The sequence below is a fragment of the Eucyclogobius newberryi genome, unplaced genomic scaffold (genome assembly GCF_026437365.1).
Source record: "Eucyclogobius newberryi isolate DKJ021-1_F unplaced genomic scaffold, fEucNew1.0.hap1 SCAF_8, whole genome shotgun sequence".
Classification (NCBI taxonomy): domain Eukaryota; kingdom Metazoa; phylum Chordata; class Actinopteri; order Gobiiformes; family Gobiidae; genus Eucyclogobius; species Eucyclogobius newberryi.
In genome coordinates, this window is record NW_027316500.1 from 22,924,851 (window position 1) to 22,952,357 (window position 27,507).

The following is a 27,507-nucleotide window of genomic DNA, read 5'->3' on the forward strand; positions in this document are numbered from 1 at the left end:
TTCAAATTGACAGTGAGAGTCAAAACGTCTTGATTTCAAACACATTGTCCAGATGACTCCCTTTAAAACTTCATAAACCACACAAATTAGGGATCACACCAACAAAGTTCCAATTCTTGATCTCAAAATCTAAACTAGTAAAAACAATAATTAGAGATGAGTAGTAGTAGTAGAAATGAATTGTTTTGCCGTGTAGGCTCCAAGTAAATAGTGATATGAATTGTCCTGTCGTATGTCCCGCCCCGAGCACCAGCGTATATAATGGATGGCCTTATAGTTGGACTCACATCCTCCAGCTGGACCATAAAGGTGACATTGGTTCCCACGTTAGCGCTGAGCTCTCCTGTGCTGGTGGACAGGCGCAGGCCCTGGGGCGCTCTGGGGCGACAGCTCTGCCTCTTGGGGGAGAAGGTGTTCCGTCCCACTTCCTTACAGTTGTTGGATAGAACCTTACGGTACCTGGAAGGATTTTGTAAGTAAATTAAAAGTAGAGAGTGACTGACAATGTTTTGTTTTCTACACAGGCACAACAGGATGTCTAGTTTATTTATGTAACTATACTAGGGTTGTTATATTAATATATTTTTAACTAAATTTAGATCCAATCGTTTCAAATTGTTGATATGATATGATGATATGCCACAAATATATGTTTCAATAACATGAAATAAAAGCAGATCCAAAATCAGAATTGATGGTAATGCTGTAAAAATAATAGTTCTTTAGTAAACTATAAGGCACATACATAAACACTAGTTATTGCACTTATAGTTGCATTTACAAGACATTTACTGGCATTTGTAAGACCATTAAAAATCTGCTCCACTTGAGCAAAATATTGCTTGATGTTTTGTTTCCGTTCTTTCATCCAGCCTCAGAATGTTATTCACTGGTCAGAGCAATTCTGAAGATTGAGAGTTCAACTCCTGTGTATTCATGGGTTTTGGAAGGATGAAAAACAAGGAAATTTGCCATCGCAATTGTCAATTTAAAACAGCGGCCGATTGTTTTTTTTCTGTAATGTACTATTATTGTTTAGCACTTTTTTTTTCTTGCTGATCTTGTCACTTTCTATGTTTCTTGCACCAGTTTCAAGGGCATCGTACTTCTCCAGAAACACAGGCGAGACCGCACACATTTCCACTCTGCTTTCCCTGTAACAATGTGTGTTTACGTTCACAGGACAAATGAGCTGGAACTGAATAATACCCTTTTGTGATGAGTATTGGAGGCCACTCACCCTGTGCTGTTAAGAAAGCTCTGACTGTTGCCACAGCTCTTAACCGCACCATTTGGATTAAACCAAAAGGCAGGGGAGCACTTTCCATCCGTCTGGCGTTCCCAGCCGTAATCACTGCCAAAACAGAACAAAAAAAGCAGAGAAATAGTACTTCATAAAATTATAAAGAGCCAGATTCCGAGTTTCTTCTGTGTAAGGGCAAATACTTCACAGTTGGAACATGGTGGCATAATTTAAGCGGAGAAATGACTGTCAGACATGCAGGATCAAACTGAATTTCGCATAGATGGATAAAAGATATTTAAAATTAATTTGCCCATTCATTATTAATTGAATTTTAAAAAAGCCACTTGTCCCCACATTATGCAAATTACAGCGGCGTTGATGGAAGGTTCCTAACTCGCATCCATCAGAATGATCCAGGGCTTATCCTGTTACACTGCAATTTGACATAGTTATTAAAGTGACAGGAGCTGATTTCACACTTGCAGCTGTTTAATTGCCTGAATGCTTCGTTGTGAGGGGAATGAGCGCTGAAGTTCTGCATAAAGTTTACATATAATTCACATAAGCTAAAAGTTACCACTAACAACCCCATGATTCTGCTTTTAGACCAAAAATATAAAACTTCTAATCCCAGGACTCAGGTCGTCGGTATGACCCCATTAAAGCCACTGGGGGAACCTGTCAGGACGGCCAGTGTGCAGTGTGCTAATGCTAGTCCACTAACAACCGGATTCTGTGCTAGTTCTCGATTGGAAGTGGACATTTGGGTACTAGGAGTTATGCCCAACATCCCACATGAAGGAATCAAACGTGGAACTTTCTAGATGTGCAAAGTATATACACTTTATTAACCAAACGACCAAAATAAACTGGATTTGTTGTAGGGTAAAGGTTACATTTATTATCTTAATATTATCATTCACTGATGCTAATAATAAGCTTTTTTCCTGTTTAATATTAAACTATATGATACATTCATCACTATTTGTTTTCTCTATTATACATTGAAATATTGATCTAAAACAGCTTATTAATAGAAAGTGGACCATTGAGTTTCTGTTCAAAACTGAGAAGCCTCGCCCCTTTTACACTACACATACATTTAACTGTAACAGGCAGTATTCATTTATACATGTTTTTTTTATTGTTGAAAAATGGCTATGTGACATTTTTCCACCCTTCATGTCTGAGCCGGAGTCTGAACTTTCTGAGTGAATTGCAAGAAAGTGCAGAGAAGTGGGCGGAGATAGGGGGGAGGTTAAAACAGGTTATGACATTGTTAATAAAACTTCAAATAGTAGTTTAATTCAAGGTTAATAGCATTTTGCAGCACATTTAGTTTACTTTTTCTACTTTAACCACTTATGAGAAGACTGTTTTATAAGAAGTATACTGTTCTATTGTTCGTCTTATGTGCAATTTCAAATAATCCAGTTTAAAGACTTTAACGCTTTGCGAAATCCTACCTAAATTCAAACCTGATGCAATATTTCTTGAAGTGAAAGAAATGGTTCCGTAAACACAGAACAAAAGCCCAGTGTGCGCCTCTGTCCCAGCGTGAGTCCCAGTAAAGGCGGCATTACCATTCAAAGTCATAGGAGTTGCAGACGCACGGCTCAGATGAGTAGATCCTGGAGTAGTCCTGGGCCAGCATGCAGCGGTTCCCCGGCCGGCGCTTCATATAGATCTGCTTCTCCCCCATCACGCAGAGCTCCCCCTGCCACGCACAAAGGACACACATTTCAGTACATTTAGGGTGGTGCTGTATAACTTAAATTAGAGTACACAATATAAGTTCTTAGTTGCACTTTCAGGAGTCCTTTGTCAATAGCATGAGCGGTGAACCTTTCTGGAAAGTCAAATTTAGCATGAAGTCAACAGATAGATGAGTCAAAAACGAAATAAATATGTAATAGTTTAAATGAGGCCACTTCTTGGGCAGGATAATCTGGCTGGAAGTTTAGTTTACTGCGTGGAAATTGGAGTTGATGGAGAAAACCATAGCAGAAAAGTCACTGAACACTTCAAAAACATGTCCTTTCAGAAATCTAAATCAGAAAAGGGTTATTGCCATTGTCAATGAACAGAATTCACAAACATAAGAACCTTCTTTGGTGATGGTGCAACACAAAACAATGACAAAACAACCTATATATTTTATATTCACAATTTCAGCAGCGCATTAAGTATTCACTTCATTGTTAATGCCACTGAGTTTTTTCTGCAGGACGTCTGAACTTCACCCCTGCACCCCTAAACCCTGCACCCCTAAACCCTGCACACCTAAACCCTGCACCCCTAAACCCTGCACCCGTAAATCCTGCACCCCTAAACCCTGCACCCCTAAACCCTGCACCCCTAAACCCTGTACTCCTAAACCCTCCACCCCTAAACCCTGCACCCGTAAACCCTGCACCCGTAAACCCTGCACCCGTAAACCCTGCACCCCTAAACCCTGCACTCCTAAACCCTGCACCCCTAAACCCTGCACCCCTAAACCCTCCACCCCTAAACCCTGCACTCCTAAACCCTCCACTCCTAAACCCTGCACCCCTAAACCCTGCACTCCTAAACCCTGCACCCCTAAACCCTGCACTCCTAAACCCTGCACTCCTAAACCCTCCACTCCTAAACCCTCCACCCCTAAACCCTCCACCCCTAAACCCTGCACTCCTAAACCCTGCACTCCTAAACCCTGCACCCCTAAACCCTGCACTCCTAAACCCTGCACTCCTAAACCCTCCACTCCTAAACCCTGCACCCCTAAACCCTCCACTCCTAAACCCTGCACTCCTAAGCCCTGCACTCCTAAACCCTGCACCCCTAAACCCTGCACCCTAAACCCTGCACCCCTAAACCCTGCACTCCTAAACCCTGCACTCCTAAACCCTCCACTCCTAAACCCTGCACCCCTAAACCCTCCACTCCTAAACCCTGCACTCCTAAGCCCTGCACTCCTAAACCCTGCACCCCTAAACCCTGCACCCTAAACCCTGCACCCCTAAACCCTGCACCCCTAAACCCTCCACCCCTAAACCCTGCACTCCTAAACCCTGCACTCCTAAATCCTGCACCCCTGAACCCTGCACTCCTAAACCCTGCACTCCTAAACCCTGCACCCCTAAACCCTGCACTCCTAAACCCTGCACTCCTAAACCCTGCACCCCTAAACCCTGCATTCCTAAACCCTGCACCCCTAAACCCTCCACCCCTAAACCCTGCACTCCTAAACCCTGCACTCCTAAACCCTGCACCCCTAAACCCTGCACTCCTAAACCCTGCACCCCTAAACCCTGCACCCCTAAACCCTGCACCCCTGAACCCTGCACTCCTAAACCCTGCACTCCTAAACCCTGCACCCATAAACCCTGCACTCCTAAACCCTGCACCCCTAAACCCTGCACCCCTAAACCCTCCACTCCTAAACCCTGCACCCCTAAACCCTCCACCCCTAAACCCTCCACCCCTAAACCCTGCACTCCTAAACCCTGCACCCCTAAACCCTGCACCCCTAAACCCTGCACTCCTAAACCCTGCACCCCTAAACCCTGCACCCGTAAACCCTGCACCCGTATACCCTGCACCCGTAAACCCTGCACTCCTAAACCCTGCACCCCTAAACCCTGCACCCCTAAACCCTCCACCCCTAAACCCTGCACTCCTAAACCCTGCACCCCTAAACCCTGCACCCCTAAACCCTGCACTCCTAAACCCTCCACTCCTAAACCCTGCACCCCTAAACCCTGCACTCCTAAGCCCTGCACTCCTAAACCCTGCACCCCTAAACCCTGCACCCTAAACCCTGCACCCCTAAACCCTGCACTCCTAAACCCTCCACCCCTAAACCCTGCACCCCTAAACCCTGCACCCCTAAAACCTGCACCCGTAAACCCTGCACCCGTAAACCCTGCACCCCTAAACCCTGCACCCCTAAACCCTGCACCCCTAAACCCTCCACCCCTAAACCCTCCACCCCTAAACCCTGCACTCCTAAACCCTGCACTCCTAAACCCTGCACCCCTAAACCCTGCACTCCTAAACCCTGCACTCCTAAACCCTCCACTCCTAAACCCTGCACCCCTAAACCCTCCACTCCTAAACCCTGCACTCCTAAGCCCTGCACTCCTAAACCCTGCACCCCTAAACCCTGCACCCTAAACCCTGCACCCCTAAACCCTGCACCCCTAAACCCTCCACCCCTAAACCCTGCACTCCTAAACCCTGCACTCCTAAATCCTGCACCCCTGAACCCTGCACTCCTAAACCCTGCACTCCTAAACCCTGCACCCCTAAACCCTGCACTCCTAAACCCTGCACTCCTAAACCCTGCACCCCTAAACCCTGCATTCCTAAACCCTGCACCCCTAAACCCTCCACCCCTAAACCCTGCACTCCTAAACCCTGCACTCCTAAACCCTGCACCCCTAAACCCTGCACTCCTAAACCCTGCACCCCTAAACCCTGCACCCCTAAACCCTGCACCCCTGAACCCTGCACTCCTAAACCCTGCACTCCTAAACCCTGCACCCATAAACCCTGCACTCCTAAACCCTGCACCCCTAAACCCTGCACCCCTAAACCCTGCACTCCTAAACCCTGCACCCCTAAACCCTCCACCCCTAAACCCTCCACCCCTAAACCCTGCACTCCTAAACCCTGCACCCCTAAACCCTGCACTCCTAAACCCTGCACTCCTAAACCCTGCACTCCTAAACCCTGCACCCCTAAACCCTCCACTCCTAAACCCTCCACCCCTAAACCCTGCACTCCTAAACCCTCCACCCCTAAACCCTGCACCCCTAAACCCTGCACTCCTAAACCCTGCACCCCTAAACCCTGCACCCCTAAACCCTGCACCCCTAAACCCTGCACCCCTAAACCCATACCAGACGAGCGTGCTGCCTATCTTGGACATAGAACCATATGTTTCAGCATTATTTTGAATCTTTTGATGTTTTAAACCGTTTTTTTTTACATTCAAGAGCCGTTAAGTCGCCTGTCCTTTGACTCCTTGTGTATGATACGGGTGCAATGCATTCAAAGTCATCACCAGCACGTGCTTGTCGTTACCACAATCCATACTGCTCGATACTGCCCTTACCTTGTAGTGCAGGTGCCACGTTTGATAGTCCCCGTCCATACATCTCCTGCTGAAGATGCCCTTGTAATCGATCTTGATCAGCTGCCACTCTGACCTGTAGCTGAAGTGTCCGAAGAACCTGAAGAACGCAAATGCAAAAACTCAGAACTTCGACGTGATTAATAGCTACTTAGAGTAATTACATTTACTTCACACGTGCATGTCCCCTGAATAATGTATGCATCAAATTGCAAATAGAAAATGACTGTATGAAAGTAACACATTGTAATTATTATGTGCTCTGTGTAATCTCCCCAAAAATATTGTTGTTTTCTGAAAGCACCCAGGTTCATTCTCCTTTAACTGCCAATCATAAAGCAGAGAGCATTTGCCTGTTTATGCCTGCGCTACAGATAATTTCCCCAGACTGATATTGTTTGACTCCACGTGGATTTTTCTGAGAGTCTGTTACTTACGTGATAATGTGATTTTCAGATTCGGGCGCCATCAGAACCCCGTCCACGTACAGCGGCGCTAAAGAGAAAGTGTGCCGATCCCATTTCTTGCCCTCATCGAGACTGATCCTTTGCGGAATAGAAGAAAACATTTGTCCATCAACATCTTGGCGCGCGTAATCTCGGACAATGCAACGTGAAATGGAAAAGGTCATTGAGTGTGAATGGCGTGTACATGACAAACAGGGGAATGTGGAGGTGTAACTCAGGTGTGGGATTCTTTTTTTTTTTTAAATCATCTTTCTCGACTTAATCACTTTTGACAGTTGCCCGAATGCGTGGGGGCCGTGGATAGCGTTCCGACTCCCATCCTGCGCCTCATATTTCCAACCCTCATTTGCATAAAAGCACTTCAACCCTTCACGGCACAAAGCTGTAAGCTCTCTCCCCCTTTTTTTTTTTTTTTCCATTTCTTTTTCCACCCAGCGACACCATCGTGCAAACTTCAGCCTATCAAGCGCTCCAAAACATTAAATGTAATCATGCATCGGGAATGGATCTGCACCCAGGTGATTTCCCCTTTTACAGTCTGTAAAGCATCTGCTGTAATTACGGAGTTAGAGAGTGTCACGAAGCACCCACCACAAGTGTCGGATGGGCTGGGCGGCATGCAGAACAGCCAGGAGCGCGCCGCCGTTGTCCAGGAACCACATGTTGTGCTCCTCGTCAAAGATCTGCGCAGGGAATAACATAACGTTAGTGCTGTTGATCGTCGTGTACAGCAATAGCACTAAGCAGGACGTGTGTTGTCACCTGTCGCCAACTATTCGCAGCGTCCGCCGTTATGAACATGCCGAGGTTGGACGTGGACAGCTCGGTGCCAATGTTCCCTTAGAAAAACACAAGAGAACGTGATACATGTGTTCGCGGTGATACAGCCGGGACTTCCCCATAGCGGCCATTTTAAAAGGGGCACGCGATATATAAAAACCAACACGACTGCATTCTTTTCTACGGCGTAATGAGCTACGAATACTTTGATTCTTTAGATGATAACGGCAAACTAAGGCACACAACAAAGCTATCATTTCTTGGTCAGTCAACAGAGCAATGTCCTGACAGAACAATGACCTTACAGAACAATGACATTACAGAACGCAGGTTTTTGGCATTTTGCTCTCATATTTCCTGGATTTCGTATGTAGTAGATGTGTTGTTGTGCCCCTTTCAAAATGGCGGACTCGGTCGCCACTGCACAAGTTCCCGGCCGGATGTGCGAACGCATGTGTTGTTTGAATTAAAGTTATGGAAGTATATTCATTGCCAAATTATTCAGGAAATATCTATAAGAGCATCAGTTTCTATAATCGGTAAAATATAGTAGTAATAATAATAGATTCAATGTTTCAAGAGCACAGGGTCAATTTATGCAATAAAATAAAAAAAAAAGGTTTTATTTGAGTTTTAACACAGTCACGGTGTCAGCACTCAATGGTCGTTCCAGGAGATTGGACCACAGTAACAAAGTGTCCTCACCACATAAGGACCGTATTGGTGGGACTGTTAAAAGTTGGACTGGACTGAAATGATGAGGACTGAGCGGAGTGTCAGAGATGTAAGACGGGACCAAAAGTTGATGCGATTTTGCAGTGAATTGTTGTGTAATGTGTTCAAACTGTTGAGTTTTTATACAAATAGCTGGAGCTGAGTCTGCGTAAAGTGCATTGCAATAACTGAGCAAAGAGCGCAGGTCATGAAAAAAATACTTGCCCAAACAAATAAAGTAGATTTTAAGCTGTACTATGATAAAATATGTTTAAAAAGGATGAACGTAACAGATGTATTTATATGTTCTTTATTTGATTTAGTTTTGTGTCATCAGGCTAGGATACAACATGACTCTCAAAATCGGGGCATCTGGCTGAAGGTCCTTGTTTAACCAGGGCCCAGTGGGGGGAGGGGCCTCCACACAGTCTGAATAAAGCTTTTTTCAAACACCAATCATGACCAATACATGTTTGTTTGTGACCCATTATATCAATAATAAACTCATACAATACAGCGACACATAAGTCCTTCAATGGCCAAATAGTGAGTGTATGAGGAGAAGCGTGTCCTCCAGTGTCAGCTCAGCTCAGTGTGAATGCAGCTTATTTAGATACTCCCAGGCCTGTAATTGTGTTTTGGTCCCGAGCAGCGAGAGCAAAGAGTTGGTAAAAGAACTCGGCTCTACAAAATCAGTATAACACGGTACATGGAAAACAAGTTACAAAGAAAGCCCCAAACAACAGAACCTATAGTGTAGTGTCTATTGCAACTAAATATTATTGCACTGATGTATACCTTTTGTATACATTCTCTATGAAGGTTACTGGGTCTATTCACATACAATACTTACTAGTCAACGCAAATGATCTAAATCAGGGGCGTGTTCAGGCTTTTTTCTCTGGGGTGGCACAAGGGGGGCTCTTGTTTGGGGGGCACAAAACTGGCACTGTTTTTTATAGGTACAAATATCACTTAAATAAAGCAAATGTCCATGCTCACATTTTTGCTTAACTGTTGAGGTTTGGTTAATGTTAAGGGATAATTTGTTAATCTGTTTCAACCATTTGACCCAAAATAACTACGGCTTCTTACGAGGAAAAAAGAATGGGGAAAGAAATATATATTATGGACTGGAAAAAACATTTTGTATTTCTTTAGTAATCAATTTAATCAATGAGCGAAGCACTAAACTCTGAGGCAAATGATGATGAAGAAAAAAAACAAGCCTGATTGCACAGTACTGTTTGAGTTTGGCTTGAAGTGTGACATAGTGAGAGGTGACTAACTTTCCATAAAGAATTGGACCATTTTTGTTATTGATCCCGTAATATACTGCCTCGACAATACAAAAATAATAATATTTTATGGTTTTGCTCTCCCTGGTCTTGTTGCTTGTTTTATGTTTCTATTTTTCAAACCATTTTGAAATATATATAAAAATGACAATTAAAAATCCCTACATCTGAAACTGTGACAGACATGGGCGAATGTGAAAGCAACATATTATAAAACACAATATACTTTAACATCTCACATTGATTTATTAAGCTCCCTCAACTTTCCTAAGTAGCACAAGTTTGGAGCCTTAATCTAATCAAAATACAGGTTGCTGGCTTTGAAGTACATTTCTAATTTCAGTGACAGAGATGGGGACACAGCCTGATTAACTTTCCCTGCTCTACTCCATTTAACTGACAGAGAAGATATGACTTTAGCCACGTTATGTAAAGTGATGCAAACCACCTCTGTCACTTACAATCCCAGTCGTTTAATTCATCTCTCACATTGCGTAACCGTACCTGTAGCCACTATGATCCCCGGCACCGATTTCTTGCTCGTGATTGGTCCTGACGTGTACGGATTCTCTGACATCTCCAGGTGAAGGTGCAGCGAACAAAACGGCTGTCAACAAAAATGAAAAACAGGTATCGCGACGATCTCTTGCTGCGTCATTGCAATCGACTCTACAATTCTCCCCTATTGTGCAAGAAGTGCCGACCGTTTGCGAAAGAGAAAAGTGCTCGCAGTTCTTCAAAGCTGAGGAGGACACAAAAGGGCATTCGAATTGTTTCATTCTAAAGCAAACAAGGCATGTAATTAAAATTCACCCAGATGCACGGATAAAACTGGCTAAATTGATTCAAATCATTTCGACTCATCCCGCAGACTAAAGCGCAGCGGGAAAAACATCAATAAAGCGTTTTCAAAAATGGCCAGGCATGGAGCGAGGTCAGAGAAAGCCGAGGAGAGCAGCTGAGTGGTCATTTGCGCACAGCGGTCGGTAATTTGCTGTTACGCCAACAACATCAATTATAAAGAACCTAGCAGTTGGATAAGGTGAGAAAAGAATGCCTTGTTATAATAGCAGTGGCGGCCATATGTAATCTTATGTTGATTAAAGCGGCGTAACCATAGGTAGTAAATTGAAATCTGAAAGGTTAATGGGAAGACGGACCCCAGTAACTGAAGACACCGCGGGCGGCTCATCGATAATAACACAAGGGCATCCAAGCATCTCCTCAGACAGTTAGTGCAGATAAGAAGCTAACGTGAAGGGGAAAAAGACTTTTATTGTCTTGTATCATGTATCGTATTTCATTTCACTGTCAATTTCATCAGCTCATTTTCTTGCGAGTCAGGAGTAGCTTTCTGACATTTTTATTTTGTCAAAGGTTACAGACTCCCATTCTTGTGCTTCTGTTGCTGTTAAAGAATCCTGAACTCGAGATATTGTTTCTCATCTAAAGGTGAAAGTCCAAGTTTGCATTTTATTTAAATTTTTACTCTTTTGTTGCATCACATTTTTGGAACATCCACAGATCCAAACATAAATAAGACAGGATACTAGCACAACTACAAAACTAATATAACACGAACTCTAAACCATCACTTCCTGTTCACACTTGACTCAGCGGATCCCTGTCCCACTCACCAGGATGCAGTGCAGGTTGTTCCCGGCGATGTCGGTGGCTGGAGCCGGCAGCAGGGCCCACGTCTGGCCCTTGTTGTAGGTTATAAACGTCTTGACTTGATTATCCACCAGTTTGTTGGCCAGGTACATGCCGTTTATGCCCTCAACCTGCAATGAGAAGCGCCACAATCACACACGGCTAAGCTAATGAACCAATCACCATTTCACTCCTTGACAATTCTGACAAAACTTGAGACAAATCATTCCAAAGGGCAATCAGTATTTTTATGTCTTTTTAAGGTGGCTACAGAAAATCAAGGTCTGTTTTTTTTTTTTTTTTCATTTGGCCCCTGCTGAGCTGCCATTACTTCCAATTACCCCAAGTGTCCTCACAGAACACAGGGACAATACTGCACAGAGACACAAGTAACAAGATCATTAAACAAGGAAGCAGCAGCATTCTGTCCACACCACTGGTCCACTCGCTCCTGTTTATTACAGGGAAACCTCACAGTCATCTTCATGTGCAATACGTTACCAAAAGTACTGGATACTGCCATAATGCTACGATTGCTATTGAAATGGTTCATTAGGTCCAAGTTTATGAAGACAAAGAGCTGCATGTTTTTTTCTGGTGAAGGGTTCAAATGACTTTGTAGTGGTCGACTGTGATACACTTCTTATTATTCCACAATCAGACTGACAAAAAGAAACTTTTCCTGGAGGTTCTCAAAGCCAAAATTCATTTGACAGCTCAATGTATAGCCCTCTTGCTAACAAACGGTACAAGATCATTTTTAATTTTGAACATTAGTATTAGAGTATGATAATTAAATCATCAAATTTAAGCAGATGGGGCGTTTTGGATGATTCGTATTTCCATTTTTTGGAGCGGGACAAGTGGATTTCTTGCACTGTTAGACTTATTACGTCATATCTCTGTGCAGTATAACGGATGTGGTAACACTAGAGCATGATTTAAAAAGAATGTTTTTTATTGTCAATGATTTGCTGATTTCTTCAATTGCCTCAGTTATGGCCAAGATCTTTGCTCTATTTGTTCTAATCTCATATTGATTATCAGTGAGAAGGTTGTGTTTTTGTATAAATCTCTCCAATCTGATAACAAAAAGTGCTTCTAGTGTCTTTGAAACTATGGTAATAAGACGACTGGTTGATCGTTCTTAAATCGTTTTTTGGAACTGCGCCGGTTTGAAAGGAAATATTTACACAGTGTTAGCTTCCTGCTTTCATATCATGTTTGTGTGTGAAATAGGGCAAATATCAAATGGAAAGGTTAGATAATAAACGTCCTCTGCAAAAAACATTAAAACACTTACAGTATACAAAAATATTCTACCACCAGCCCTAAAATACTCTGTTTTTCAACTTCAACTTTTTAAACATATATATAGCAAATCTAAACGGAAAACACATCAGCAAAATCCCTATTTGATTGATTTTTCCCAAATCCCATCACACAACATTGTTAAAGTCTGTACATGTCATTAGACCAGCTACACACACTCACTTTTCAATACTCGAGTTAATTGGTGTAATAATAAGTAATCATGCGCAGCGCTTTGTTGTATGCTCCATTTGAACTCTGAAGCCACAATAATAATTTGTGACTAATTTGTTGATAATTACAGATGAATGGGAGTGTGTTGTGTGGCCGGGGCTGCAGTTCGAGCTAATCACAAGTGACTGTTTCATCAGAGCTTCAGTTTAGAACACACAGTTTAATGTTTACATCATGTTTGAATGGAGCGCCTTCAGTAATGTCTGTACACTCGCAATGAAGACTCTAATGAACCCGGAATGAACCATTAATCTGTGTTTGCTCCAAAGATGGGTTCAGTTCAGTTAACACATGGAATATGTGATGGCTCTTAAAGGACATGGTGTACTACAAGTCTCTACATGCCATGTTCCATTACCACACACAAGTTTACTATCAGTGCTTTTCATTTGACTTCATTTACCATCATTTACCCAGGATTTAAGATCAACCCAATGGGACACATAAATAACTGAAATATATATTATGAATTAGTAATTACACATGTTATACTTACTTCTACTTACGTATTATACTTCTTATCAGACACTAAAATGCTATTTCAGGCTTTTTCCAACCCGACACTCTTTTGTAGACCCTATTTAAAATCTTGTTTTTTAGTCAGAAATAGAGAATAAGTGATTGTATTATAAGTGTAACTGTTTTGTTTTTTTAATTGCATTACAAATGTATTAAATTCTGTGCTGGGCTTGAATCTCCACAAAATGAACTCTTACTTGGCCTGGAGGAGCCTCCTGCTTGTTTCTATGGAAATGTTTTTCCTTTGGCCATAATATTCCACAGTAGGGCATAAAATGTATCTTTCTCCGTGAACAATGCTCTGAGGTGTGGTTTTAACGTTCTATTTCCATTGAATAATGCAGGTAAAGATACACAGTGTTACTTTAAATACTTGTATCGTGAAGAAGTCTGACTTAGAAATGGTGATGTGCGTGTTTCACAGACTGGTGAAGCAATAAAGATTCAAGGCATGTGATTGGATGAGGTCATGTGATTAACAAAACACTGACCTTTTTTTTCCTTTTTTCTTTTTTTTAACAAATTAGAGGAAACATAAAAAGCACATTCACAATGCCCTGGATGTTTTTGGACTAGTCTCTGTTTCCCCAGTATTGTGAATACAATTTGATGTTAATAAATGTGGAGTTTGTTGAGTTTTTCCTTTCCTTCACCACTAAACGTCCAGTGTCACTTCATCACTCATCAACACTGCTTTATACTGACATACTATCACTTTTATTGATCACTCCCAGTTAATTGCTTTTCTTAATTCTGCAGCTTTTCTGAAATACTCAAATGTGCAGCGTACCACACAGTCACATGGTCAAAGGGACTCATTATCGGATGAGAATGTCCATTACACTCTCCACTCTCAAACTGAAATGAAGGAAAACCAAGTGCACTTTTAACTAGCCCGTCCTGTATTGTCTTTCTCTTGAAGTTTTATATTTGTCTTCTGCATTACCTGCCTGGGGACTGCAGACAGAAATTATATTATTCACACAATAATTCATATGCATTCTTTAATATTCACTGTCCCTATCAAATAGCTATACGTGTTAAACATGTTGCATTCCTTACCCAAAGCCACACAAACCCTACATCTTCACCTTATAAAAGTCCACCAGGAGGTTCCCGGCCAGTCCTCTGCTGGTCCTCAGGTTCTCTAATGACAGGGTGAAGTAGACCCCCGGGGAGTCCGATATGTACAGGCTGTAAGTGTTGTTCTGGTTCCACTCTTGCACCGCCGCGAAGACCTGCTTCTCATCCGTGCTGATGATATGCATGTCCTACAGCGGAGAGGGAGGTTACAGACGCACAATGACAAGAGCGTACAAGTGGCTCAAGGCAGGCAGACAGACGGATACAAAATAGTGGTCAATTATTACAGAAAGCCTATTGAAAGCATGAGGGCATTTCAGAGCACAGAGACATTGTTGAAGGAACACACTTTTGATGAAATGGAGTTATGCTGCTTTATGATAATGCAGGGGTCATTGTAGCATGCTTGTTTATTTGCTTTGATGCATACCTTCGGGAGGCAGTATTTTGGTAATTTCATTTGCTTGAAGGACTCTCTCATGTAGGACACAAAGTAGCTTGTGCGGCCGGACTTGGTTACCTTGTAGCGCAAAGAGAAAAACACTGTCAATCATATTTGAATGAGGGAAACGTGAGAAAAATAACATTTTGTTTGAAGTGATGCAGGATGTTTGGTGTCAACAAATACTCGGCATGGTATATATATATATATATATATATATATATATAAATGAATCAAAAGCCTGCCATTCAAATATGCGTTTTCAAATGTATTTTGAAAAAGTAGAATTGCATTGTCAAAGCTTCAGCTCCGACATCCAAAAGTGCCCAGGCCTGAACTCAAACCAGTGTCATCTAAAATAGTTCAGGGGTATAAACTCTACTGACCAATGTCCCAAACTCCTGGAATCATGAAAAACAACTGTAAAGAAAGCTTTGTTTTACTGCCCTTGTGTTTGGAGGATGTGTGAGAATAACACAAAGAACAACTGAATCCAAAAACTAGGAAAATGTCAAAATGAAGAGCTCAAAGAAGACAAAAAATGCAGCTAAAACTGAACTAACGAACTAGCACAGGACAAAGGGAAGGAGGGGCTTATATACTCAGGGCGTGGCGACAGGTGGGACACATAAGGGAGGGTCACGTGATCACATGAGGCGGGAAATGAAAAACAGGAACTTTTAATGAGACAAATGTGAGAAGCAAAGTAAAACAGGATGAACGGAAGTTAATGTTTTAATGTGTCGTGACATTGTGCCAATCTTTCGCAGAGCTTTATGTTTACTGCTAAAAAATGTGAGTGACAATACCCTGATATCTTTACTTCAAATCCAAATGATCAAGTTGAATGTACTGACTTCATATGGTGGTATTTTGATGATGGATTTATTCAGCTTTTATTCATTTTTTGCACTTTCCTTGACAGAGATTAAACTATGAATTCATTTGTAATTAAATTCTAGGATTGGGGGAAAGTTTTGCCTCTAAATTATGATATAAAGCACAGTAAAAGAAGAATGCCATCCATCCATCCATTTTCTACCGCTTGTTCCCTTTCGGGGTCGCGGGTGACTGGAGCCTATCCCAGTGACTTCGGGCCTTAGGCGAATAAAAAAAAGAAGAATGTTCAATGTTAATGTGCACCAACATGTGTGAACTTTATATGGAACTTGTGGAGTTGTCATCCCGATGCAAAATCTTACAAATAGAAAGAGGAAAGAATAAAATAATCAACTCTTCTGAGACACCAACACAACACGACACAGCCATGTATTGCATTCATTCTTTAGAAATGTGAGGTTAACTGAGGATTTTTATAGCACAATACCGAAACATCCATCATACACATATTGATCTACACATGAAACCTCACCCTGCCATTATTTTAATAAGCTGTACCTTTAGAATCAGTCAAAAATGGTGCGGCCTTTATCTCCCGCACTTCTCCAAGATGTTGGAACACTTCACCGTCCACTTACAGCCAAAGCCCACGCACTTGATTGCTTATTTTCTAATCAACTAGAAGGATGGTGTTTGTCCCCAACACACTACATTAGGGCCTTAATGGAATAATCTATCGAAAATCAATATGGTGCATTTTCCCGGGCTGCATTTTGAGGATGTTGCACTTGGCTGTTCTTGGGGTCCCCGGAGACTTTGGGGAGGCGTTGAAGACTGCTTATTTCATTGTCCCGCGATCGATAACCTCATTACTCTTTGTCAAGTTAAATCCAACTGCCCCGAGCAATGAAAGTCACTAGAAAGTCATAGGTGCCACCAGACAACCGGTGTCCAGTTATTTTCAGCCACTGTCTCTGGTCAATAACTTCAGAGATCAGGAGCATGCTGGGTAGTTTTTCTCATTTTTAAATTTTTTTCATCCAATCACTATTTTCGACAGGTGCTGTCATGTGATTTTTCATGTTCTTGTTCCAATCGAGGAGGTGGATTCATTTGGAAAGTGGGTCAGGGCTAAAGCTTTGGTAAGTGAATATGAAAACATACATTTGTGGAGAATTTAAGGGATTGCTAAGGCTTTGCCCCTTCATTCCAAAATACTATATATATTTTTCTGAAGGAGAAATAAAATATATTTAAAAATAAAAAAAACAGACATTATGCATTATTTGTATTGCTATTGACAATTAAACACACACTTGAATACTTTACTTTGGCATCTCATGTTTTGGAACTTAAAATAATAATGTATCAACTCAAAGCATACATTACTTTATTTTTTATTTGTGAGGCGATCCCACATTAGGATTTGTGTTAGCACTCCATCTACTGGCGACAGAGGGAATTACAATCGGTAAATAAACAAAAGCTAGCTTGCCCAGACATACTAATGTCAACATTATTTGGAGTGAATGCAATCTGATAATAGAAATGCTCAGAACGGATAATTTATAGGGAAATGAGAGGACTTACTAAACCGTATTCATCAAACAAGCGTAAATTAAGTAATTACAACTACAAGTATACGACGGAATATGATCAAGTAAATAAATAATGTACTAATTCAAAATTTGTTCAGAGCTGTGGAATTAGTAATATTTACCGTTTATGTTATACTTTTTTTTTTTGCTTTTCACAGCGATTTCACAAAGAATCAAAAAAGTATGTATTTATTTATTTATTAGTAAGTATATATTTATGTATTTATTTATTTTTATCTTTATTATTTGTCCCCTCCATCCCTTGTTGGGAAATGGGAGGTTTTGTCTATGGGAGTTTTTGTTTGTAGGAGATCTTCTACTGAGAGTGTTTTTCAAACTTCCTATAAGTGATCTGTTCTTTTCTTCTGTATCTACCTCTGTATCTTTCTGCGTTGCATCAATGAAATTTCCCCATGCGGGACAATAAAGGATTATCTCATCTTATCTTATCTTAAGTTTTCTTTTACTTCTCGGTCATGGAAATATGGCCTTAAATATCTACCCACAAAGCCTCGCTTGTAGATAGATAATATACTAAAGACGTACACAAAGACAGGTTTGTTCCTTTACTGACCCCTGCTGGCTGGATCTTGCATCCTCGAATGAATCTCACAGTTGCTGAATTTAAGAAACAAGATACAAACTTCACCCAAGCTGTGAAAGAACCAAATTAACCTTCACCTTTGCCAGTGAACTCAATCCTAATGTTGTTGTTTGCCAACTAACTTGCTAAAAAGGGGCAAACCAGCACTGACAAAACATAACCTGCTTCACAAAGACATTCAAAGTTCACAGTCTTATTTACCAAAAGTGCTATTATTGCATTAAAAGACTGGCCTGAACCCACCAAGGTTGACCAGGAATGAGAAAAGTGACTGAACCGTGGGATGAGAATCAATGACAGTAGAGGGCGTCGTAAAATTAAATTTCTAATAATGACCCGGTCTAATGGGAGTCAAAGTCATGCGCGGCAGGTATAAGGACGCCGAGCCTTGTCTATTCGCACTTTTCTCTCTGTGTGCAAAGCGTATATAGCGCTGGCTGCGACCACATAATCAAAAAGCACATTAGCCCCGTGGGGAACAGGTGTGTTGGCCAAAATCATTACATGGCTTTTGATGGGATTGGATGGAAGAAAAAAGGCAAAACAGAAGTTCACTGAGACGCTGGAGAGCTGTGTGTGTGCGAAGGTATTTAACACATCGTGGGGACTAAATAATAATAATTTGACAGGCAAACTTTTGTATGGACTCGATATGTAGACAAAGACATGCATCAAGACTGTTAGGTCTGTGGCTGGGTCTAAAGAGTGAAAACTGGAAGAAGAAAGTAGAGAAACTTCCAATTTTTATTGGTGAAATGAGACAATGTGGTGTCAGTATTGGAAATAAAAATTGGGAGCTCCAAATAATCTGCCGTGGTTATTAGAAAAATCAGGTCCCCATGATGTAAATCTTTCATTATTAGATCAACATGGTTTAAAGTTATTGGTTGAAATACAGTGTATCCGGAAAATATTCACTTTTCCCACATTTTAGATCAAATTAATTATTTGCCTCAAAATTCTACAAACAACAACTAATATAAATACTGAAAAAAAAAAAAATAATACAATGAAATAGATGAATAAATAGGTTAAGATTAGAATGTAGGTTAGGCAAGTAGTAATTATGGTTAAGCCTAAATTGAATCCACAGGAAATGCATGGAAGTCTAGGTAATGTCCCCAAAAAGCCTGCAACACCAAAATGTGTGTGAGGATGTAGCAACAGTAATAATGAAAAATAGATCTCTGTGCAAACCTGGGTGAAGACGTATTCATCCTGCACCACCATGGAGTTGGTATCGACGTGTCCAGGAAACAGGTACTGTCGGTGGGCTTCGCTGCATCGCTGGGCACGGCACTTCACGTACTGGGCACCTGTGCAGGGGGATCACATGGTTATTGCGGCAAATAAAATGAAAACTGATCACCACGCGCCCACATATAAAAGTGAAAAACGAGCAGGTGGTGGTTTACGCGCAGCACCAGAGACAGCAGCACCTAGACCCGCTTCTCTTCTGGACTAATGGCAATGGAAGCATCATCAACTGGTGGGAAAAGTGGGCGTTATTGAGTTTAAATAAGCTTAAGCTCCGCAAATGAGCAGGTTGAGGTCCGTCGACAAACAATGAAACATTTGCTCCATTTCTACACGTTCTGCAACTAAAATGTTTCTTTCAAGGCTGACTTTTGCCCTCGTTAGACTCCACGTTTGTGTATCAAACCAATCTTTAATACACAAATAAATGGGTTTTCACAAATAACACTGCATAACGTACCCACTCTAGCTCATTTTTCCAGTCAGTTTTCTTAGTATAACATCTACATAATCCTTACATTTTCCAACTCTTTTCCAATTACACCATTATATCCTCGTCCTCTTCTATTTTGTTGCACGTAAGAGCGATTGTGTGGACATAATAGAGACCTCTACAACCCTTCTTCGACACAGAACTGCATCAACATTAAAGTCTATATAAAAATGGACATACCCTATCATTAGCCGGAGTACGTACCGCAGCAGTGGTACAAGTTCAGTGGGAGAATCAAACTGGAAGGTTGGCTGCGGTGGATTAATAATGAAAGGAGATTTAACCCAGTAATACATGGGCGTTTGAAGTGGGACTTTTCAACTGAGACCTAGTTCAGATTCGTGAGACAAAACCGAAATTGTATGCTAATTCCAACTCTGGTACTCTCGCAGCAAGAACAAAATGAGTTTTTTTTTTTTAAGAGTGTCGCGGAAAAGCCCCATAATTGCTTTGACGGAATATGTGCGCTGTTTAGAAGTAGGAGTCGCGGATGGGTCTACGAGACACTGGGGATAGATTAGAGAACAGGCGACATCCATCACGCCTCTAAAACTCTGCGCTTTTGTTGAGAGCTGCCTTTTGTGCTTTACAAGACTTGGGGGAGCAATCAGAGCAGCCGGAGCGGGTCTCATCTCGCCGGTGACCTCGCTGTAAATGAGGGGCCGGAGGGGTCCTTGGGGGTCCCCCGGCGAGAGGCGGGAAGGAAGAAGAGACAAGGGTTTGGACTCACGGTTTTTGGAGATGCGCGTTTCAAGGTGGATCACGTCAGGTTCTTTGTCCAGGCCCATCACAGCCCTGTAAACAAAAGGAGATGAGAAAAGGAGGTGGTGTTCAGGAGGAATGGGAGGACAGGTCTATTTTGGTTGATGTACAATTGTTTTGATCGGAGTGAAGGCAATTTGTCTCCTTCTCTCATTCGATTCAAGCGCTTTCCAGCAAAACAAAAATAGGAATGTGTTAATTTACTGAATACTTGATTGATGTTTTGGTCGAGTGACAATTACACAGTCTTTAAAGGTCCTTTTTTTACCCTTCAAATCATGAAAGACATAGATGATTTTAGTTCAGAGTAGTCCTAGCAGAAGTGAGTTTATTAGCATGGTATAAGCAACGTTTTATCATCACGGCAAATCGGCAATGCTAACAAGGACTAGCCTGCAGTGAACATGAGCATCAATCCAGTTGCAGGGTAAATGCTCAAAAGCGGAATGGTAATTATTGGCTCCTAGTGGCTAGATTTATTTTGTCCATTCAAAAAGAAAATAAAATGTACATAGAACAAATTGAAGAATGTGACGCAGAGAGAGAACATACAATATACACAAAAACATCTAAATAGTCTTAGTCCAGCAGTCTTTAGAATTTGTCCATTTTCAAATTGAGTTTTTATGTAATTTTGTCCCTTTTGCGAACATCCATAATCATTTCAGTCCAGTCCTTGGTCACCGCTACATGTTGTGTCATCCATTTTATTGTGAAGGCCATTTTCTCTGCTGCTAGGAGAACGCTTCATGTATCTAAACCGTTTATTTCAGAGGTTAGGGATGAAATGCTATATATTCAAAAGGGAGAGCGAGCTTGGATAAAAGAAGAAAAGGGAAAAGGGAAGCGTGAGGACTGTGGATGGACAGCTCCATTCAGCTGAAGCACTAACAACGTGAACGCACAACTCCACCTGTGATAATTAGTCTCAATCCAGAGGGAAGAAAAGCGGCAGGACTCTGAACACATCAGAGAAGCCATAAACATCACACACACGGTTATGATGCTCCGTGGCAGATTCAGAGAAAGATACAGCTCTGGAAATATGAAAGAAGAGGCCACCCGCTGCAATAAAGACAATACAATATGTGGGGCTGAAAGTGTCTTGATGGGAATATTTTTATAATTTCCAAATAAAATCCCAAGCAATGAAATGTGATATCTTTGGCTTTTCTAAACTTGAATACAATTAACTTTCAAATAAAATGGTAATACTTAAATGGCTGAATGTGCTTATGCATTTGTTTGGATTATTATCGTTTTTAATCGATAAGTTTCCTTTCGGTGAGCGGGTTTGCTTCATCACAGACCGGACTCTGTCTTCTTTATCTTCTCTATCTTCCATCTTCACTGAGAACGTTCTGGACACTTAAACTTTCTAGTTCTGTAGAATCATGCAGGTAATGAGCCACATTCAGAAAGTTACACCATGTTGCTTTAACTAACTAAATCTATGCTAAACTGTTGTAGTTTTTCTTTCTTTTTTCTTTCATTCATTAGTTTATTCATTCTTTTTTAGGATTATTGCTCATTTAGTTTTGTTCCATTGGCTCAAACTCCCTCTTGATGCATGACATCATCAGTAATGTAAGTCTTATTCTCTTCTGATTGGCTCCTGCCTGTTTGAACCTCATTTAAAGGCTTCACCTCTCAGTGCAGCAGCAGATAGACTCCTTGTGCCATGTTCTGGTGTTTCATTTGGTTTTCAGACAAACATAACATTGTGCAACTGAAATATGAAATTATACAACATGAAGAAAAAAGCCAAGGCATCTGAAAAAACAAAAACTAAACTTTAAGACCATGTTCTGATTTTTTTTTCTTTTACCGTAAAAAACAAACAGAGAGTGAAAAGGAAATGAAATGAAAATAGGAAATAAAATGTCAGGCGTCTGTCCCCCTGTGTATCCATCCCATCTGAAACAGTGTCCGATGTTTAAGTTCAAGGGGAAATTCACCATTCTATAAATGTCCACAGTTATTTCAGTCCTCTGGTTTGATCATTTTGAATCATGTGGCCTCATATGCATAGTACTTCTACTTAAACTGCAGTACTATTTGATACACGGATAACTAATCACACTTTCAATGTTAGTGGCATTATTTAAGATTATTCAACTTTTGGTTTAATGAACCATAGAATCAGAATCAGTTTTAGTGACATTGTCAGTGAACAATTCACAAACTAGGATCAGCGTTAAGATGCAAAATAAAACAATGTATATTCATAATATTAGTAAAAATGCTAAAATAAATAATTAGGCCCGAGCGCCACAAGCTGGCAAGAGGCCTATTAGTCTCGTAAGGCCGTGCGAAGCACGGCTGCGAAAGTGCGCACATAGTGCGCACGAAATCGAGCGCGAAGCGCTCGCCCACTTCCAAACACTCACTAACGCACTCCTCCACTCATGCACGCCCCGTGCATACTAATTAGTTGTAGGAAAATGGAACATTACCGTTGTAAACGGAAGAAGCCCGTGCAAAAGTTCGCACTAAACGAGCACTTTACAATGTAAAGCGCAAATGAGTGCTCATAAAGCACTCATGAGTGCTTTATGAGCTACTTAGCGCAAATGAGTGCTCATAAAGCACTCATTTGCGCTAAGTAGCTCATGAATACGTTCCCCATCTCTTGCATGTTCCGTGCATATAAGCATGTAATGCAAAAATTGAACATTATTACTGTATAGAGGGCCAAAAACACAAAGTGGGCGGAGCCCACTCAAAATTATCGAAAGTACCCGTCAGTGACCAGGGACCCACACCATGAGGTAGGAAAGCGCGAGCGCTTTCCGAAAATGTATAGTTTATGATATTTGAAAAATGGGAAACATTGTTTTCGCATCGGAATATTTAGGCCCGAGCCTGATATGCATGATCCATGCCGAAGGCATGGATCATGCATACTTACTCCTGCTATGACAGAAATAGTCAACAATTAGTGAATGGGCATAGCCCATTCACTCATTGGATGCCGCGTGCATGCCGTGTGTCGTTGAGCCAGTCGTCTCTGCTGCGTGCTCGGACCTGCCGCCTTCCGCCCCCGCCAGTCAATCCGACCCCCCATAATGTCCAGGAGCTGGAAGAGCTAAACATGGTTGAGTGGGCAGAGCTTGTTGTGATCTGAGTCCATGATTGGATGCCGCTTGCGGCTTTAATCTTCTTCTTCTTCATCTTCATCTTCATCTTCATCTTCATCTTCATCTTCATCTTCATCTTCATCTTCTTCTTCTTCTTCTTCTTCTTCTTCTTCTTCTTCTTCTTCTTCTTCTTCTTCTTCTTCTTCTTCTTCTTCTTCTTCTTCTTCTTCTTCTTCTTCTTCTTCTTCTCGGGACCAACCCCCCTATTTTTCACCCAGTGAACATTGACGAAAAGTCACAACAATTAACACACCTCTAAAAATCGTGCCTCCTTACATTCTGGCTATCTCCCTTTTCTAAAATTTAAAAAATTGGCGTGTCAGCGCCCTCAAATGTACCAAAAATGCATTAAGATAGAAAATGACCCAAAAAAAATCTGATCGTAGAATCATGAAATTTGGCGCAGAGGTAGATGGTGACAAGAGAAGTAAAAAATATTACTACGGCAATGCCGTCCGCCCAACCAAATGTTGGCCATATTGGTTCAAAAATGGCTAAACATGACTTCGGAGTTTTTCCAAACGTCTTACTTTTACAAACTCCTCCCAGGGTGTTGGCCCTAAAAAGCTGAAATTTGGTGAAAATGCTACTGAGGAGTGGGACATCAAAAGTTATCCAAATTACATTGATACCTCTCACGGTCTCTGTGCGGCGAAGCCGCAAACTGTAGCTAGAATTTCAGAAATCTCCCATATTTAAAATTTCTGCCGTTTGCGCAGATAAAGTCCGAATTGCGTCAAATTAGAATCAGTTGTTAAACTCTTTGCCCTAAACCTACTTGAAGTGAAATAAATTAATTTGGCGCCACAGCGCCCCCTACAGATTTTATATGGAGGTTAAATGTTTAGTTTTGCGAAATTATATGAAATTTGACACACAACTCAATTTTAGCATCCCCATCAAAAAAGTCAATGAGACCCATGTCATAATTGTTATGGCTTTGCCGTAACGATGACCGAAAACTTCCATGTTATTCCAATTGGGAAATCGCCAGAACATGTTTACACTTTAGACTTTCACGAACTCCTCTTAGGGCGTTAGACATATTAACCTGAAATTTGGTGAGACTCATCTTCAGGGGTGGACCATCAAAAGTTATCCACATTTTTATTCAAAGAGTCACGGTGTCTGTGCGGCAAAGCCGCACATTTTGCCAAGAATTCAAAATAAAATAGCTTTTTGATGGTAAAACAAAGGGGAGAAGATGTGACAGCGTCACAGATTCAGCAGTAGGCGTACTAAAAGGACAATTGCGGCGTGGCGGCGGCGTGGCGAGGGCCGATCATTGCCGCTTGCGGCTATAGTTATATTATATTATCATTAAATTAAATGTTTAAAATAAAAGTGATTTAAATACAATATGTTGTAAACAATGAGATCAGAATAGTGCAAAACTAGCTGTGCAAACAGAGGTATGTATAGGAGGTACTGTATAGGATGAACATAGTTGCTCTTTATCTACTGAGACTAAGTCCATTCATAAACTTATTTTTCAAACATAGGACAGATCTAGTGGATCAGAAAAGTATCAACATTCAGTAAACTTTAAGTAGTTCTAACTTACATTTTAAGGATTTCAAACAGCCATAACCTTACAGAATAAACTGCTGCTGTCGCTTCCTATACAAGTTTAACTGAAGTCTGTGTTTCCCAGAGCGTACATAATGCATTGTTGCACCTTACAGTGCTATTGTTCATTGTAAACGTCTTGCTGTTTCAGGCGTGTATAGAGCTAACCACATCCATCCTGCATGCATTATCCTTCCCTCATGGCATTTACGATTACCCCGGCTTCGACATACGCTACGACAGACACGGTACAAAGTGTCTTCCATCAATATTCCGTGTGCAATTGTGATGGTTAAATGACAGTGAACACAAAACAGCGTGTTGTGCTATGGCGTACAAGGGGACAGTATTCACGCCGCCGTGCTACGTGACAGGAGTGTAATAAGCCTTGCATTGCTTTACGGTTCACGGCGGTGGAGCCATTTTGTTTTTGAAAGAAAGGTCGTGGGATACTTTTGACCACGCGAGGTCAGGAGGGCTGTGATTATGCAAATGGCTTCAATCACTGTTCAGCGCTGCCTTGCCCCATCGCCACGGCAATGTATAGTCAATGGGCCGCTCAGAAATGGTACATATTTATGTTACAGCAGCATGAAGGTTGGCAATTACGGCAGTGTCAGCAATTTATTGGGGAAACTGTAATCTGCTCGCTGATTATTTGTCTATCTAGGGCGGCTTGATTATGGCAAAAATTATAGTCACGATGTTTTAGCTCATTATTGAAATCACAATTATTAGGCCCGAGCGCCACAAGCTGGCGAGAGGCCTATTAATCTCGTAAGGCCGTGCGAAGCACGGCTGCGAAAGTGCGCACGTAGTGCGCACGAAATCGAGCGCGAAGCGCTCGCCCACTTCCAAACACTCACTAACGCACTCCTTCACTCATGCACGCCCCGTGCATACTAATTAGTAGTAGGAAAATGGAACATTACCGTTGTAAACGGGCGTGCAAAAGTGCGCACTAAACGAGCACTTTACATTGGGATGACGACCGCGAAGTCATCCCCTTAAGTAGCTCACGAACACGTTCCCCATATCTTGCATGTTCCGTGCATATAAGCATGTAAGCAAAAATATAAGCAAAAATTGAACATTATTACTGTATAGAGGGCCAAAAACACAAAGTCGCCCCGTCGCCCCTGGCAAGTACAGTGAACTAGCCCATGCCGAAGGCATGGATCATGCATACTTACTCCTGCTATGACAGAAATAGTCAACAATTAGTGAATGGGCGTAGCCCATTCACTAATTGTTGACAACAGCAGCGCGAAGCGCTGCATTCCTCCAAAAACCCTCCTGGCATCGTCCCGTATGCGAGAATCCATGCCGCAGGCATGGGCCATGCTTGTATCTGCTCAAATCAATGGAAGTCTATGGGGAGTGGGCGGGGCATCCCGACGGAATAGGGAGTGACGAGCGCGTAAGCGCTCGTAATGATAATTCCACCCCATGGCGGCATCGGGAAGGCTTAGAGCTTTCAAACGATGTATCATTTGTTGTTATAGTAAAAACGGCTATATTGTTTTTGCTAAAAATATTATTATTATTATTATTATTTTTCTTGTTCTTCTTCAGCGCTTTGATCTCTAATTTGACCCCCTGAACATGCTCAAAAACTCACCAAACTTTGCCCAAAATTCAGAATCGGTGAAAAATTTTATTTTTTCTGGGCCATTTTTTTTTTCGTTAAAAAATGGCGCGACAGCGCCACCGACAAAAGTCAAAATACATTGCGCCTATGGGAGACGCCCCGAGGTCAACTTTGGCGTAAAGCTACGAAATTCGGGACACGCATTCCTCTCGTGAGGATAAACAAAAAAAAAACATTGTGGCCACGCCCCCAAACTTACCCTATGGCCACCATCTTCCTTTGAAAATGAAAACACGCTGTGTTAGCCATTTTGTTCACGTCAAACTTTGACGAACTCCTCCTAGGGCGTTTTGCCCACCGACTTCAAAATCGGCGTACGTCCTCTGGACAAGTGGGGCATCTAAAGTTATTCAATTTTTTGAGATACCTTTTACGGTCTGTGTGCGGCGCAGCCGCAAAGTTGGACAACTTATTTTGGAATATTGCAGGTCTAAAAATTGCTCCCATTTGATCAAAACCAGTCCGATTAGGACCAAATTTGAATCATTTGTTAAACTTTCTAGTTTGGACCAGTTTAGGCTGACAAAATTGAAATGGCAGTGATAGCGCCCCCTACAGAGTGACCTTTAAATTAACATTGAAGGTCAAAAATTAGTTTTACCAAAATTGTCTAAACTTTACCCAAAATTCTATTTTGCCGTCCCGATCACAAAAGCCAATCACAAAAATGCCTAAATTTTTACGCCGTAGTCGTAGCGATGACAGAAACCTCCCATTTTATCCCTAT

At 41.6% G+C, this 27,507-nt stretch overlaps 1 protein-coding gene across 1 annotated transcript in view; it reads right to left on the bottom strand.

The window, feature by feature from the left end:
- sorcs3b (sortilin related VPS10 domain containing receptor 3b) overlaps nucleotides 1-27,507 on the bottom strand; it is a 125,358-nt gene that overhangs the window by 29,305 nt on the left and 68,546 nt on the right. The window contains exons 6-18 of the mRNA XM_072436846.1: nucleotides 20,389-20,453; nucleotides 19,106-19,224; nucleotides 14,855-14,944; nucleotides 14,433-14,612; nucleotides 11,262-11,408; nucleotides 10,129-10,231; nucleotides 7,595-7,671; nucleotides 7,424-7,515; nucleotides 6,803-6,910; nucleotides 6,348-6,465; nucleotides 2,830-2,963; nucleotides 1,241-1,354; nucleotides 288-459 (exon numbers count right to left, since the gene is read on the bottom strand). Coding sequence (XP_072292947.1) covers nucleotides 288-459; nucleotides 1,241-1,354; nucleotides 2,830-2,963; nucleotides 6,348-6,465; nucleotides 6,803-6,910; nucleotides 7,424-7,515; nucleotides 7,595-7,671; nucleotides 10,129-10,231; nucleotides 11,262-11,408; nucleotides 14,433-14,612; nucleotides 14,855-14,944; nucleotides 19,106-19,224; nucleotides 20,389-20,453 — 1,519 coding nt within the window. The remainder of the gene's footprint in view (nucleotides 1-287; nucleotides 460-1,240; nucleotides 1,355-2,829; nucleotides 2,964-6,347; nucleotides 6,466-6,802; nucleotides 6,911-7,423; nucleotides 7,516-7,594; nucleotides 7,672-10,128; nucleotides 10,232-11,261; nucleotides 11,409-14,432; nucleotides 14,613-14,854; nucleotides 14,945-19,105; nucleotides 19,225-20,388; nucleotides 20,454-27,507) is intronic.